We start from the raw sequence: 14,923 nt of genomic DNA, 5'->3' as shown, positions 1-14,923 counted from the left end.
TAACAAACCCATGGTCACTAGGACAAATATTATCCACACTTCTATAGGTAAAGAACTTAAAGCTCAGAGTGGTAATATAATTTTTTAAGCCACATTAGAAAGATTTAGAGCATTACAGAAATCCTCCACTACCAATATCCTTAATTCTAATTTATAGTCAGAGAACTGAACACTTCTGACCAACTATCTTGTATAAATACATAGTTAGAATGGAATAATATTTAACAATCTATTGGTATAAAATAATTCTATGACATAAAATTAAAATTCCCACAAATTATTTAAGTAGTACAAATAAATCACCTATAATCTAAGAAAGTATTTACCTGTTATAGACGTAAGGCCCATGCAAGTGGCTGCTATTGTCACTCCCAAGACTGCTGCAGTATCCTCCAATAATATAACATTTGTACTAGGATCACGGCTTTCCATTACTTAATCATTGAAGGAGAAACAGGGAAAGAAACTTTCTGAAATCTTAACTTGATAGGATAATGTCACATTTTAATAAACATTTAAAATCAAGATAAAAATTAAGATGTATGAAATAGTGGCTTAACAATCCCCTTTCAATATAATCATCATTTAATAAATATAATAGAGACATTCAATACAGACAAAATTTCTTGGCTTAAATGTCAACAATAACTGGTATTTAAGGTCAAATTACTTTCTGAAATTATGTAAGGATATATAGAAATACAGTCATCCATTTAATCCAAGTCCAAATATACAAGTATTCATGTTCAAACTGCATGACATTTCTCTTTAAAAGAGTTGAAGTATGCATAAGAACCACTTAGGAAAGACATTGAGGTACATTTTGTATACATCTAAAAGGAACAAAGCAATAGTACTAGGTAATTTTAAACAAAAAAGGAGAGGAAATAGTACACCTGGATTCTAAAGTACATACCATACTTGTAAAATGACATTCCCTTGGCCCGAGCACTCCGACGAAGTTCATTTACAGCAACAAGAAGTGTTGCTGAAAGAAAAGCATTTACAGTGGCAATGAAGAAACTTCATGCCTACAAACTTTAAAAGGTGGCATCTCACTCTGATGCCAGAGTTGGTAATAAGGAAAAGGTCTACATTAACCAGACTTTCTCAAGCCCCCTGTTAAGCAATCATATGATGAATCCCAATTTTTTATGATTAAAACATAATGATTTAAAGATAGTTTAAAGATAGTTATCAAAACAGTCACAATATATTGAACAGCTACTATCTGACATGCATCGCACTCAACACCTTCTTTTGATTCTCATAACCTTTATGAAACAGGTGGTGGTATAACCATTTGACAGACTAGCAAAAGATGAAGGCAAAACTACACATAGAAAGTGACAACATTACAGGAGTAAATATACTATGAGTACGGCAATGAATTAGACAGCTTACTACAGGATATTAGCACTTCTCTGTCATAATACTGCTATCTGAAGCTTTCAGAAATTTTGAAATGTTCTTCCTGTAAAAAGAGAAAGCCCTCTCTAATTAATGCTACTAAAATGTGACTTTTAAAAACTCAGGTTATTAGGTTTTTATACTCCATTTCAACTTTTCAGAGCATTGTATTATGTTATTCAATTAAAAAAACATAGTTTTCCTCTGGCCCCCATCCATCAGAGGAACAACTACAGTATACTATACAAAGAATATACCCCCTAAAAGTAGGCAAAGCTTAAGATTCCTAGTCCCACAATTTTCTTTAATCAACAGGCCTTGGCAAACTATAATAATGGATTGCTGAATACAAATTACTATATCAAGAATAAAGAAATACTTTGTGACAGTACATACCTCCTTCAGATACCAATGATCCTGCTAAAATACAGTATGCCTAGAAAACAAATATTAAAGTATAAATTAAGTATTTCACTAGAGAATTACAACTGTTTCTGCATAAAGTTTGTAAAGTCTAAAATGGAAACATAAATTCAAATCCCAGCCAAATGGTAAGGATTTTAATTAGAAACAGCTCAAATGAGGACAATGAGAGATGGTATCCTCATAAGAGGAAACAGATAAGAGTCATCTCACTTTTTAATACTTGGAAGAGTAATCTATATGCTATACATAATCTCTAAATATAGAATGCTATACTATGACATGAGCTAAATTCATGACTGAAAAGATAAAAGCGGTTACTTAATTAGTATAAAAATTTTTTGAAGTTTAAAATGAACATAAACATTTGACATCTAGAATTGTGGATGTCAGGTGCAGTAATATCCATACCCATACCCATACCCATACCCAAGTAACTTCTATATTTTGTTTGGATTAGTAGCAAGAGAATCCTGATTCACAAAGTAGTTTTATAATCTTTTTCTTTTTAGTAACACAACTTCCTTTGTAGTCTCAGGACACTCTCCAACTAAATAAAGATGGCAAGAGAAACTTTAACAAGGTATATTGAAAGTTAACCTACCAACACAAATTTTAAAAATTTTTTAAGTGAAAATCAAACCAAATCTCTCTTAAGATTTTCAACGGACCTTTGTAGAACCCTAGGCCACTATTTCATATTACTTCAAAACTGTGAACAAAAAGAACATTACCCATAGGAGAGATTCCATAGGTTGAGGATTAAGCAACCCCATGATGCCATGATACCAGGATAGTCCTGCACCCATCATGAAAATACCAACACCACTAATTAGTGAAGCAATATAGCGCATATTTGAAAATCCATACCTGAAAAATAAAAAAGGAAAAAATATAGTTTGCAAGAAATACAAATGGATTGTTTTCAAAATATATACTTAATAGGTCAACAAAAAAGAAAATACAAACTTCTTGGACTATCTAGACATTATCATTTCATATCTAATTAAAACATAAGTGCCAAACTCAAATCTACTCAGCAAAGAGTATAAAAGTGGAAAAATATGCAAGATCTTTGAAAAAATATAAAGTGGATATCATTTAATTCAGCTGTTTTTTAGTCCGTTTTCCAAATAGTCTTTGTCAACCTAGAAGTGCTACTTTACTATTTTGTACCACAGATGTCAGTGAAACTAATTTAATGTTTTCATAAATGCATTCAAATGTTTAATGAACAGGAAAACATTTAAATTTCCCTGTAATGAAGATTCTAATACTTTGGTTTTTATGCACAGCCAATCTATGACATACTATCTATAATTTGATGCTGGATACTTGCTGCTGGTCCCAAATTGTTTAACATACAGCAACTGTCAACCATCATAGGAGTAAGAGCTTCAGTTTTCTGGGGTTTTATATGGCTGAATTTTTTTTTTTAATCTCAATTATTTTTCAAGCATCTTTGATCAACATGTGAATTATTCTGTATTATTTTAAGTGCCAATAAAGTATTAAGGGAGTTAAAAAATACTACACGCTATAGGAAGAAAAGAATCACTCATTAATAAAAGTATTTCCTGAAATTTATTTCCAAAACCAAATTGTATGGCACTCTCCTGGCAGATGCAAATTTAGATGAGAATTCTTATTTAAAACTGCTCTTTGAATTTTTTTTGCAAAGATATAACCATCATAAGGAATTCTCAGTTCACAGATAACAATGTTCTACTAGTTTGATTTAGAAACATTTACTTTCTTCTAAGGTTTCCCTCCTAAAGTAATATAGGATTTGTATCTAAGTTAAATTAAATTAAGATCTAAATTACATGGTATTATTTTCATTTCATGTTTTCAAGGAATTTGTAAATTCTTACTGAAAATTTTAATTATGTAGATTTGCAATGTCCAGATGATAAGCCACTAGCCACATGAAGTTTTTAAAATTTAAATTAAAACTAAAAAAAAAAAAAAAATTTAGTACATTAGTCATCCTAGCCACATTTCAAGGGCTCAATAGTCAGCCAGTAACAACCATATTGAACAGCCCAGATACAGACTACTCCTGTGATTGCAGAAAATTCTTTTTGGGACAGCATCAATGTGGATTACTGAAAATACCTTGAAAAGATATTTCACAAGGTAAACTTCAAACATTTTATTTTTGAGTTTTTAAATCTCTGGTACATAAAAACTGGTCAGGGAAAAATTACATTTTCTTGAGGTATTAAAAAATTCACTGCAATGAATGTAATTAATAACTAGAGAGGCAGTTCTCTAGTTAGTAGTAGTTACAGGATATTCAGAATATTATTCATAAGAAAACAGTACTGTCTTACTTTCAAGTAAATAAAGTATTTATAAAGCCTAGACATAGATCTCTTTACAACGCATTTAGATGGCCTTAAGACTGAGCAATTCTATTACTGAAGCTTGCTCAAAATAGATGGTTGTGGAATTCCAGTTTTAGCCGATTACATTCAGAGAAACAACAAAGCAAATCTATTATCAAATAACAGATACAATTCAAAACAATATACTCTAAAAGGAATACTAATTTTAGAAATAAAATATTTCAAAATAGTAACAGAATACTATTTCTGAACCAAAACAAGAGGATTAAAGTAAGTTAACGTAAGTACGGTTTTAACAGAAATTATCATCAAAATTTTAGATTTGGTGGCCTATTAGTTAAATCTGAAATATATGTTTCCTTTGATGAAAGCAAAATGGAATTCTAAGATCAAAATATATGTGCTTTGCTATTAATTATCAAATATGAAGAAGACTAGATCTCTATGCTGAGTTACAAAGCATAAAAGCAATTTAATCTCCATTTTAAAATTACACCTTGAATTTACTTTGAAACAGCTCTGAGTCCTGCACTTTAGATACTACAGTTGAAGAAATGACCAAATCTTTAACACAAAACTGCAGGTATATAAATTGCAGGAAATTTCTGAAATTCAGTTGCTTTTATTTCAATGACTTCTTACTAAAATAAATAAAAACAAAATTAAGGCAATGTCCTTACGGATGAGTAGGGTCTGGTGTTTGAATAGACTTACTGATGCCCAATGCTAGTAAACCCTAAGAAGAAGAAAAAAAGGTGAACAATCATTAGCAAGATGGGGAGTATACTATATTAAAGCCAGCTTGGAGGGTGCAATCTAACAATGTCAAAGAAACATAACACATGCATAGCCAATGGACCAGCAATTCTAGTTTTTAGTATCTACCTTAGAGATAGGGACGAACCCAGAGGGGTACAAAGCACCATTGTTTACAATGATGAAAAACCTGGAAGTAACATGTAAACATCCATCAATGAGGAATGACAAAATAAATCACAGTAAAACCAAATAATAAATGACTTCCACAGCAAATATTTGGAAGTAAATTCCAAGCACCATACCATTTCATCTTTAAATATTTTGTATTCATCTCTAAAAAAATTAAGCCTTCTTTAGAAAATATAGCCACAAGACCATCATCATGCTTTAAAAAGTACTCTTTTGCGTTCATCTTCTTTCATTTATCATATTATCAAAGACGCATACTTTTTGGATAAGTAGTTCACTCCTTTTATTGCTAAGTAATATTCCACTGTATAAGTATAACCCAATTTTTTTCTCCATTCTGCTACTGATGAACATTTGGGTTGACTCCAGTTTTTTTGGCCATTGTGAATAAAGCTGCTACAAACATTCTTATTTAAATAGTCTTTTTAAGGATATTCATTCTCATTTCTCTTGGTTAAATACTTAGGAGTGGAATTCCTGGGTCATCGGTTAGGTATATGTTACACAAAACTGACAAATGTTTTCAAAAGTGGTTGTCTGATTTTACACTCTACCAGTAACATCTGAGAGGTCTGTTTGTTCCACATCCTCACCAATGTTCTGGTTGTCAGTCTCATTTTAGTCGTTATACTGGATGTGTAGAGGTGTTTCATTGTGGTTTTAATATATATTCCCCTGGTGACTAACGACGTTAAGCATTTTATCATGTCCACTGGCCACCATTCATGTATCTTTATTTTGAAATACCTATTCAAATCTTTAGCCTCTTTTTAAAAACTGGGTTGTTTGAATATTTATTACTGAGTTGTAAAAGTTCTTGATTCATCCTAGATACCAGTTCTTTGTCAGATACATACCTAGTGAATATTATCTCCTAACATGTGGCCTGCCTGTTTATTTTCTTAACAGTGTATTTTAATAAGCAAAAGTTTTTAATTTTAATGAAGTTTAATTTGTAATTTTTTTCTTTCATGGTTATTGTTTCTTTGTCCTAAGAAATCTTTGCCTATCCAAAGATCTTGAAGATAATCTTCTATGATTTCTTCTAGAATCTTCACAGGTCTAGCTTTTACATTTGGGTCTACGAGCCACCTCAAATTTGTATACAGTTTTATGAGTTGGAAATCAAAGCCCTTTTCTTTTTCCACATGGATATCCAATTTTTCCAACACCATTTGTTGAAAAATTTCCTTTCTTCATTGAATTGCTTTGGTACCTTTGTCAAAACTCAACTGGCCATGTAACCGTGGGTCTACTGCTGGACTCTATTCTGTTCCACTGACCTCTTTACAATACCTCACCGTCTTAATTATTGTAGCTTTATTATAAGTCTTAAAGTCTTCCAAATTTCTTTCCTTTTTCAAGATTGCTTTGAATATTCTAGGTCCCTGGCATTTCTATATAAATTTTAGAATTAGTTTGTCAATTTCTACAAAAAAGTCTCTTGGTATTATGTTTCCAATTACATTATATCTGCAGATCAATTTGGGTGATGTGACTTATTAATACCAAACCATCAGATCCATGAACATCATATGTATCTTCAATTTATTTAGGTTTTCCTTAATGTTTTCTAACAACATTTGTAGTTTTCATTGTACACATCTTGCACATCTTTAGTTAATTCCCAAGTATTTAATATTTTCTGATACTACCGTAAAAGGAATTTAGTAAAAATTTCATTTTCCAATTATTTGCCAATAGTAGAAATGCAATTGACTTTTCCATATTAACCACATATACTAATTCTGACTGTTAAACCAATCTTTCATCTCTGAAATAAACTTACTTGATTTGATGTATTATCACTTGATTATATTTTGTTAAGGTCTTTTGCATCTATGTTCATGAGGGATACTAGTCTTGTTTTTTTTTTCTTGTAATATATTTATAAGGTTTCGGTACTAGGGTTAGGCTGCCCTTATTAGAGGAGTTGAAAAGTGTTTCCTTCTTTATTTCTGAAAGTTTGAGGACTATTGGTATTATTTCTTCCTTAACTGCTTGGTAGAACACTTCTGATATTGTTCCACAGGTCACTGAGGATCACTTCATTTGTTCAGTCATTTTTCTCTCAGGATTCAGTATGATTACTTTCTATTGCTGTTTATTCAAGTTCATTGATCACTTTTTTTTTTGGCAGTTTCTAATCTAATTCCATACAGTGAATTTTTCAAATCAGATATATTTTTTACCTATAAAAGCTCCATTTGGTTCTTTTCTATATCTTCCATTTCTCTTCACATTATGTCCATATTTTCCTTTAAATACTTGAACATAGTTGTAAACAAGTAGTTTTAACATCCTTGTCTACTAATTCTATCATGTCTTTGGAGTCTGTTTCTATTGATTTTTCTTCTGGCTCGGAGTCACATTTCCCTGCTTCTTGGGATGTCCAATAATTTTTTCATTGGATGCTGAATACTGTGAATGTTATGCTGAATATCTGGATTTACTGTCTTCCTGTACTCTTTAAAGAGTACAATCTTGTGGGGCTTTGTTCTAGAAGGCAATTAAGTTATTTGCAGATCAGCTTGATTCTTTTTTTTTTTTTTAATCTTCATTTTATTGACATATATTCACATACCACACAGTCATACAAAACAAATCGTACTTTCAATTGTTTACAGTACCATTACATAGTTGTACATTCATCACCTAAATCAATCCCTGACACCTTCATTAGCACACACACAAAAACAACAAGAATAATAATTAGAGTGAAAAAGAGCAATTGAAGTAAAAAAGAACACTGGGTACCTTTGTCTGTTTGTTTCCTTCCCCTATTTTTCTACTCATCCATCCATAAACTAGACAAAGTGGAGTGTGGTCCTTATGGCTTTCCCAATCCCATTGTCACCCCTCATAAGCTACATTTTTATACAACTGTCTTCGAGATTCATGGGTTCTGGGTTGTAGTTTGATAGTTTCAGGTATCCACCACTAGCTACCCCAATTCTTAAGAACCTAAAAAGGGTTGTCTAAAGTGTGCGAAAGAGTGCCCACCAGAGTGACCTCTCGGCTCCTTTTGGAATCTCTCTGCCACTGAAGCTTATTTCATTTCCTTTCACATCCCCCTTTTGGTCAAGATGTTCTCCGTCCCAGGATGCCAGGTCTACATCCCTCCCCGGGAGTCATATTCCACGTTGCCAGGGAGATTCACTCCCCTGGGTGTTTGATCCCACGTAGGGGGGAGGGCAGTGATTTCACCTTTCAAGTTGGCTTAGCCAGAGAGAGAGGGCCACATCTGAGCAACAAAGAGGCATTCGGGAGGAGGCTCTTAGGCACAACCATAGGGAGGCCTAGCCTCTCCTTTGCAGCAACCGTCTTCCCAAGGGTAAAACCTATGGTAGAGGGCTCAACCCATCAAACCACCAGTCCCCTATGTCTGTGCTCATGTTAGCAACCATGGAGGTGGGGTAGGCAAATACCCCTGCATTCTCCACAGGCTCCTCAAGGGGGCACTACATCTTTTTTTTTCCTTCTTTTTCTTCTTTTTTTTTTAACTTTCCCTTCTTTTTTTTTTTTTTTATTTATTTATTTTTTAATCATCATTTTATTGAGATATATTCACATACCACGCAGTCATACAAAACAAATTGTACTTTCGATTGTTTACAGTACCATTACATAGTTGTACATTCATCACCTAAATCAATCCCTGACACCTTCATTAGCACACACACAAAAATAACAAGAATAATAATTAGAGTGAAAAAGAGCAATTGAAGTAAAAAAGAACACTAGGTACCTTTGTCTGTTTGTTTGCTTCCCCTACTTTTCTACACATCGATCCATAAACTAGACAAAGTGGAGTTTGGTCCTTATGGCATTCCCAATCCCACTGTCACCCCTCATAAGCTACATTTTTATACAACTGTCTTCGAGATTCATGGGTTCTGGGTTGTAGTTTAATAGTTTCAGGTATCCACCACCAGCTACCCCAATTCTTTAGAACCTAAAAAAGGTTGTCTAAAGTGTGCGTAAGAGTGCCCACCAGAGTGATCTCTCGGCTCGTTTTGGAATCCCTCTGCCACTGAAGCTTATTTCATTTCCTTTCACATCCCCCTTTTGGTCAAGAAGATGTTCTCCATCCCACGATGCCGGGTCTACATTCCTCCCCGGGAGTCATATTCCACGTTGCCAGGGAGATTCACTTCCCTGGGTGTCTGATCCCACGTAGGGGGGAGGGCAGTGATTTCACCTTTCAAGTTGGCTTAGCTAGAGAGAGAGGGCCACATCTGAGCAACAAAGAGGCATTCAGGAGGAGACTCTTAGGCACAAATACAGGGAGGCCTAGCCTCTCCTTTGCAGCAACCGTCTTCCCAAGGGTAAAACTTATGGTAGAGGGCTCAACCCATCAAACCACCAGTCCCCTATGTCTGTGGTCATATTAGCAACCATGGAGGTGGGGTAGGCGAATACCCCTGCATTCTCCACAGGCTCCTCAAGGGGGCACTACATCTTTTTTTTTTTTTTTTTTCCTTGTTTGTCTTTTTTCTTTTTTTTTTTTTTTTTTAACTTTCCCTTCTTTTTTAAATCAACTGTATGAAAAAAAAGTTAAGAAGAAAACAAACATACAATAAAAGAACATTTCAAAGAGACCATAACAAGGGGGTAAGAAAAAGACAACTAACCTAAGATAACTGCTTAACTTCCAACATGTTCCTACTTTACCCCAAGAAAGTTACATAATATAGCAACATTTCTGTGAACTTGTTCCTACTATATCCATCAGAAATTAACAAACCATAGTCATTCCTGGGCATCCCCAGAACGTTAAATAGATTATCTGTTCTTCTTGGATTATTGTTCCCCCTTCCTTAATTGCTCTCTATTGCTAGTTCCCCTACATTCTACATTATAAGCCATTTGTTTTACATTTTTCAAAGTTCGCATTAGTGGTAGCATATAATATTTCTCTTTTTGTGCCTGGCTTATTTCGCTCAGCATTATGTCTTCAAGGTTCATCCATGTTGTCATATGTTTCACGAGATCGTTCCTTCTTACTGCCGCGTAGTATTCCATCGTGTGTATATACCACATTTTATTTATCCACTCATCTGTTGAAGGACATTTGGGTTGTTTCCATCTCTTGGCAATTGTGAATAATGCTGCTATGAACATTTGCGTGCAGATATCTGCTCGTGTCACTGCTTTCCTATCTTCCGGGTATATACCGAGAACTGCAATTGCTGGATCGAATGGTAACTCTATATCTAGTTTTCTAAGGAACTGCCAGACTGACTTCCAGAGTGGCTGAACCATTATACAGTCCCACCAACAGTGAATAAGAGTTCCAATTTCTCCAAATCCCCTCCAGCATTTGTAGTTTCCTGTTTGTTTAATGGCAGCCATTCTAATCAGTGTGAGATGGTCTCTCATTGTGGTCTTAATTTGCATCTCTCTAATAGCTAGTGAAGCTGAACATTTTTTCATGTGTTTCTTGGCCATTTGTATTTCCTCTTCAGAGAACTGTCTTTTCATATCTTTTGCCCATTTTATAATTGGGCTGTCTGTACTATTGTCATTGAGTTGTAGGATTTCTTTATATATGCAAGATATCAGTCTTTTGTCAGATACATGGTTTCCAAAAATTTTTTCCCATTGAGTTGGCTGCCTCTTTACCTTTTTGAGAAATTCCTTTGAGGTGCAGAAACTTCTAAGCTTGAGGAGTTCCCATTTATCTATTTTCTCTTTTGTTGCTTGTGCTTTGGGTGTAAAGTCTAGGAAGTGGCCTCCTAATACAAGGTCTTGAAGATGTTTTCCTACATTATCTTCTAGGAGTTTTATGGTACTTTCTTTTATATTGAGATCTTTGGTCCATTTTGAGTTAATTTTTGTGTAGGGGGTGAGGTAGGGGTCCTCTTTCATTCTTTTGGATATGGATATCCAACTCTCCCAGCCCCATTTGTTGAAAAGACCATTATGACTCAGTTCAGTGACTTTGGGGGCCTTATCAAAGATCAGTCGGCCATAGATCTGAGGGTCTATCTCCGAATTCTCAATTCAATTCCATTGATCTATATGTCTATCTTTGTGCCAGTACCATGCTGTTTTGGCAACTGTGGCTTTATAATAAGCTTCAAAGTCAGGGAGTGTAAGTCCTCCCACTTCGTTTTTCTTTTTTAGAGTGTCTTTAGCAATTCGAGGCATCTTCCCTTTCCAAATAAATTTGATAACTAGCTTTTCCAAGTCTGCAAAGTAGGTTGTTGGAATTTTGATTGGGATTGCATTGAATCTGTAGATGAGTTTGGGTAGAATTGACATCTTAATGACATTTAGCCTTCCTATCCATGAACATGGAATATTTTTCCATCTTTTAAGGTCCCCTTCTATTTCTTTTAGTAGAGTTATGTAGTTTTCTTTGTATAGGTCTTTTACATCTTTGGTTAAGTTTATTCCTAGGTACTTGATTTTTTTAGTTGCTATTGAAAATGGTATCTTTTTCTTGAGTGTCTCTTCAGTTTGTTCATTTCTAGCATATAGAAACATTACTGACTTATGTGCATTAATCTTGTATCCCGCTACTTTGCTAAATTTGTTTATTAGCTCTAGTAGCTGTATCGTCGATTTCTCAGGGTTTTCTAGATATAAGATCATATCATCTGCAAATAATGACAGTTTTACTTCTTCTTTTCCAATTTGGATGCCTTTTATTTCTTTGTCTTGCCGGATTGCCCTGGTTAGCACTTCCAGCACAATGTTGAATAACAGTGGTGACAGCGGGCATCCTTGTCTTGTTCCTGATCTTAGAGGGAAGGCTTTCAGTCTCTCACCATGGAGTACTATGCTGGCTGTGGGTTTTTCATATATGCTCTTTATCATGTTGAGGAAGTTTCCTTCAATTCCTACCTTTTGAAGTGTTTTTATCAAAAAGGGATGTTGGATTTTGTCAAATGCTTTTTCAGCATCTATTGAGATATCAATTGATTTTTCCCTTTTGACTTCTTAATGTGTTGTAATACATTGATTGATTTTCTTATGTTGAACCATCCTTGCATGCCTGGAATGAACCCCACTTGGTCATGGTGTATGATTTTTTTAATGTGTCTTTGGATTCGACTAGCAAGTATTTTGTTGAGGATTTTTGCATCTATATTCATTAGGGAGATTGGCCGGTAGTCTTCCTTTTTTGTAGCATCTTTGCCTGGTTTTGGTATTAGATTGATGTTAGCTTCATAAAATGAGTTACGTAGTGTTCCATTTTCTTCAATGTTTTGAAAGAGTTTGAGTAAGATTGGCGTCAGTTCTTTCTGGAAAGTTTGGTAGAATTCCCCTGTGAAGCCATCTGGCCCTGGGCATTTATTTGTGGGAAGATTTTTGATGACTGATTGGACCTCTTTGCTTGTGATGGGTTGGTTGAGGTCTTCCATTTCTTCTCTGGTCAGTCTAGGTTGTTCATATGTTTCCAGGAAATTGTCCATTTCCTCTACTTTATCCAGTTTGTTGCCATACAGTTGTTCATAGTATCCTCTTATAATTTTTTTAATTTCTTCAGGATCTGCAGTTATGTCACCTTTTTCATTCATTATTTTGTTTATATGGGTCTTCTCTCTTTTTGATTTTGTCAGTCTAGCTAGGTGCTTGTCAATCTTGTTGATCTTCTCAAAGAACCAACTTTTGGTGATATTTATCCTCTCTATTGTTTTTTTATTCTCTATGTCATTTATTTCTGCTTTAATCCTTGTTATTTCTTTTCTTCTACTTGGTTTAGGATTGGTTTGCTGTTCATTTTCTAGCTTCTTCAGTTGATCCATTAGGTCTTTGATTTTGGCTCTTTCTTCCTTTTTAATATATGCGTTTAGTGCTATAAATTTCCCCCTTAGCACTGCTTTTGCTGCATCCCATAGGTTTTGGTATGTTGTGTTCTCATTTTCATTCGTCTCTATATATTTAGCAATTTCTCTGGCTATTTCTTCAACCCACTGATTGTTTAGGAGTGTGTTGTTTAACCTCCAGGTATTTGTGAATTTTCTAAGTCTCTGATGGTTATTGACTTCTAATTGTATTCCATTGTGGTCAGAGAATGTGCTTTGAATAATTTCAATCTTTTTAAATTTATTGAGGCTTGTTTTATGTCCCAGCATATGGTCTATTCTGGAGAAAGTTCCGTGAGCACTAGAAAAGTATGTGCATCCTGGTGATTTGGGATGTAATGTCCTGTAGATGTCTGTTAAATCTAATTCATTTATCAGATTGTTTAGGTTTTCAATTTCCTTATTGGTCTTCTGTCTGGTTGATCTATCTATAGGAGAGAGTGATGTGTTGAAGTCTCCCACAATTATTGTGGAAACATCAATTGCTTCCTTTAGTTTTGCCAGTGTTTCTCTCATGTATTTTGTGGCACCTTGATTGGGTGCATAGACATTTATGATTGTTATTTCTTCTTGTTGAATTGCCCCTTTTATTAGTATGTAGTGGCCTTCTTTGTCTCTCAAAACATCCCTGCATTTGAAGTCTATTTTATCTGAGATTAATATTGCTACACCTGCTTTCTTTTGGCTGTAGCTTGCATGAAATATTTTTTTCCATCCTTTCACTTTCAGTTTCTTTGTGTCCCTGTGTCTAAGATGAGTCTCTTGTATGCAACATATTGATGGTTCATTTTTTTTGATCCATTCTGCGAATCTATATCTTTTAACTGGGGAGTTTAATCCATTTACATTCAGCGTTATATCCGTGAAGGCATTTCTTGAAACAGCCATCTTATCCTTTGGTTTATGATTGCCATATTTTTCCCCTCTCTCTATTAATATCCTTTATTGTACCCATACCGAATCTCTTTAGTACTGAACCTTTCTCCAAGTCTCTCTGTCCTGTCTTTGTTTCTCTGTCTGTAGGGCTCCCTTTAGTATCTCCAGTAGGGCAGGTCTCTTGTTAGCAAATTCTCTCAGCATTTGTTTGTCTGTGAAAAATTTAAGCTCTCCCTCAAATTTGAAGGAGAGCTTTGCTGGATAAAGTATTCTTGGCTGGAAATTTTTCTCACTCAGAATTTTAAATATATCGTGCCACTGCCTTCTCGCCTCCATGGTGGCTGCTGAGTAGTCACTACTTAGTCTTATGCTGTTTCCTTTGTATGTGGTGAATTGCTTTTCTCCTGCCGCTTTCAGAACTTGCTCCTTCTCTTCTGTGTTTGACAGTGTGATCAGTACATGTCTCGGAGTGGGTTTATTTGGATTTATTCTATTTGGAGTTCGCTGAGGATTTATGATTTGTGTATTTATGTTGTTTAGAAGATTTGGGAAGTTTTCCCCAACAATTTCTTTGAATACTCTTCCTAGACCTTTACCCTTTTCTTCCCCTTCTGGGACACCAATGAGTCTTATATTCGGACGTTTCATATTATCTATCATATCCCTGAGGTCTATTTCGATTTTTTCAATTTTTTTCCCCATTCTTTCTTTTATGCTTTCATTTTCCATTCTGTCATCTTCCAGGTCACTGATTCATTGTTCAACTTCCTCTAGTCTTGTACTATGAGTGTCCAGAATCTTTTTAATTTGGTCAACAGTTTCTTTAATTTCCATAAGATCATCCATTTTTTTGTTTAGTCTTGCATTGTCTTCTTTATGCTCTTCTAGGGTCTTCTTGATTTCCTTTGTAACCCGTACTATGGTCTCATTGTTCATCTTTAGTTCTTTGAGTAGCTGCTCTAGGTGCTGTGTCTCTTCTGATCTTTTGATTTGGGTGCTTGGGCTTGGGTTATCCATATCGTCTGGTATTTTCCTATGCTTTATAATTTTCTGTTGTTTTTGGCCTCGTGGCATTTGCTGAACTTGATAGGGTTCTTT

At 34.6% G+C, this 14,923-nt stretch overlaps 1 protein-coding gene across 3 annotated transcripts in view; it reads right to left on the bottom strand.

Annotated features, from left to right (window-relative positions):
* SLC30A9 (solute carrier family 30 member 9) overlaps window positions 1-14,923 on the bottom strand; it is a 99,917-nt gene that overhangs the window by 22,666 nt on the left and 62,328 nt on the right. For all 3 annotated transcript variants that reach the window (XM_037829696.1, XM_037829698.1, XM_037829697.1), the window contains exons 10-14: window positions 4,865-4,920; window positions 2,568-2,703; window positions 1,807-1,846; window positions 917-988; window positions 327-434 (exon numbers count right to left, since the gene is read on the bottom strand). In XM_037829696.1, the coding sequence (XP_037685624.1) occupies window positions 327-434; window positions 917-988; window positions 1,807-1,846; window positions 2,568-2,703; window positions 4,865-4,920 (412 nt within the window). The remainder of the gene's footprint in view (window positions 1-326; window positions 435-916; window positions 989-1,806; window positions 1,847-2,567; window positions 2,704-4,864; window positions 4,921-14,923) is intronic.

This window comes from Choloepus didactylus, chromosome 3 (assembly GCF_015220235.1).
Source record: "Choloepus didactylus isolate mChoDid1 chromosome 3, mChoDid1.pri, whole genome shotgun sequence".
In the NCBI taxonomy this organism is placed as follows: domain Eukaryota; kingdom Metazoa; phylum Chordata; class Mammalia; order Pilosa; family Megalonychidae; genus Choloepus; species Choloepus didactylus.
This window is presented reverse-complemented; position numbering and strand designations above follow the sequence as displayed.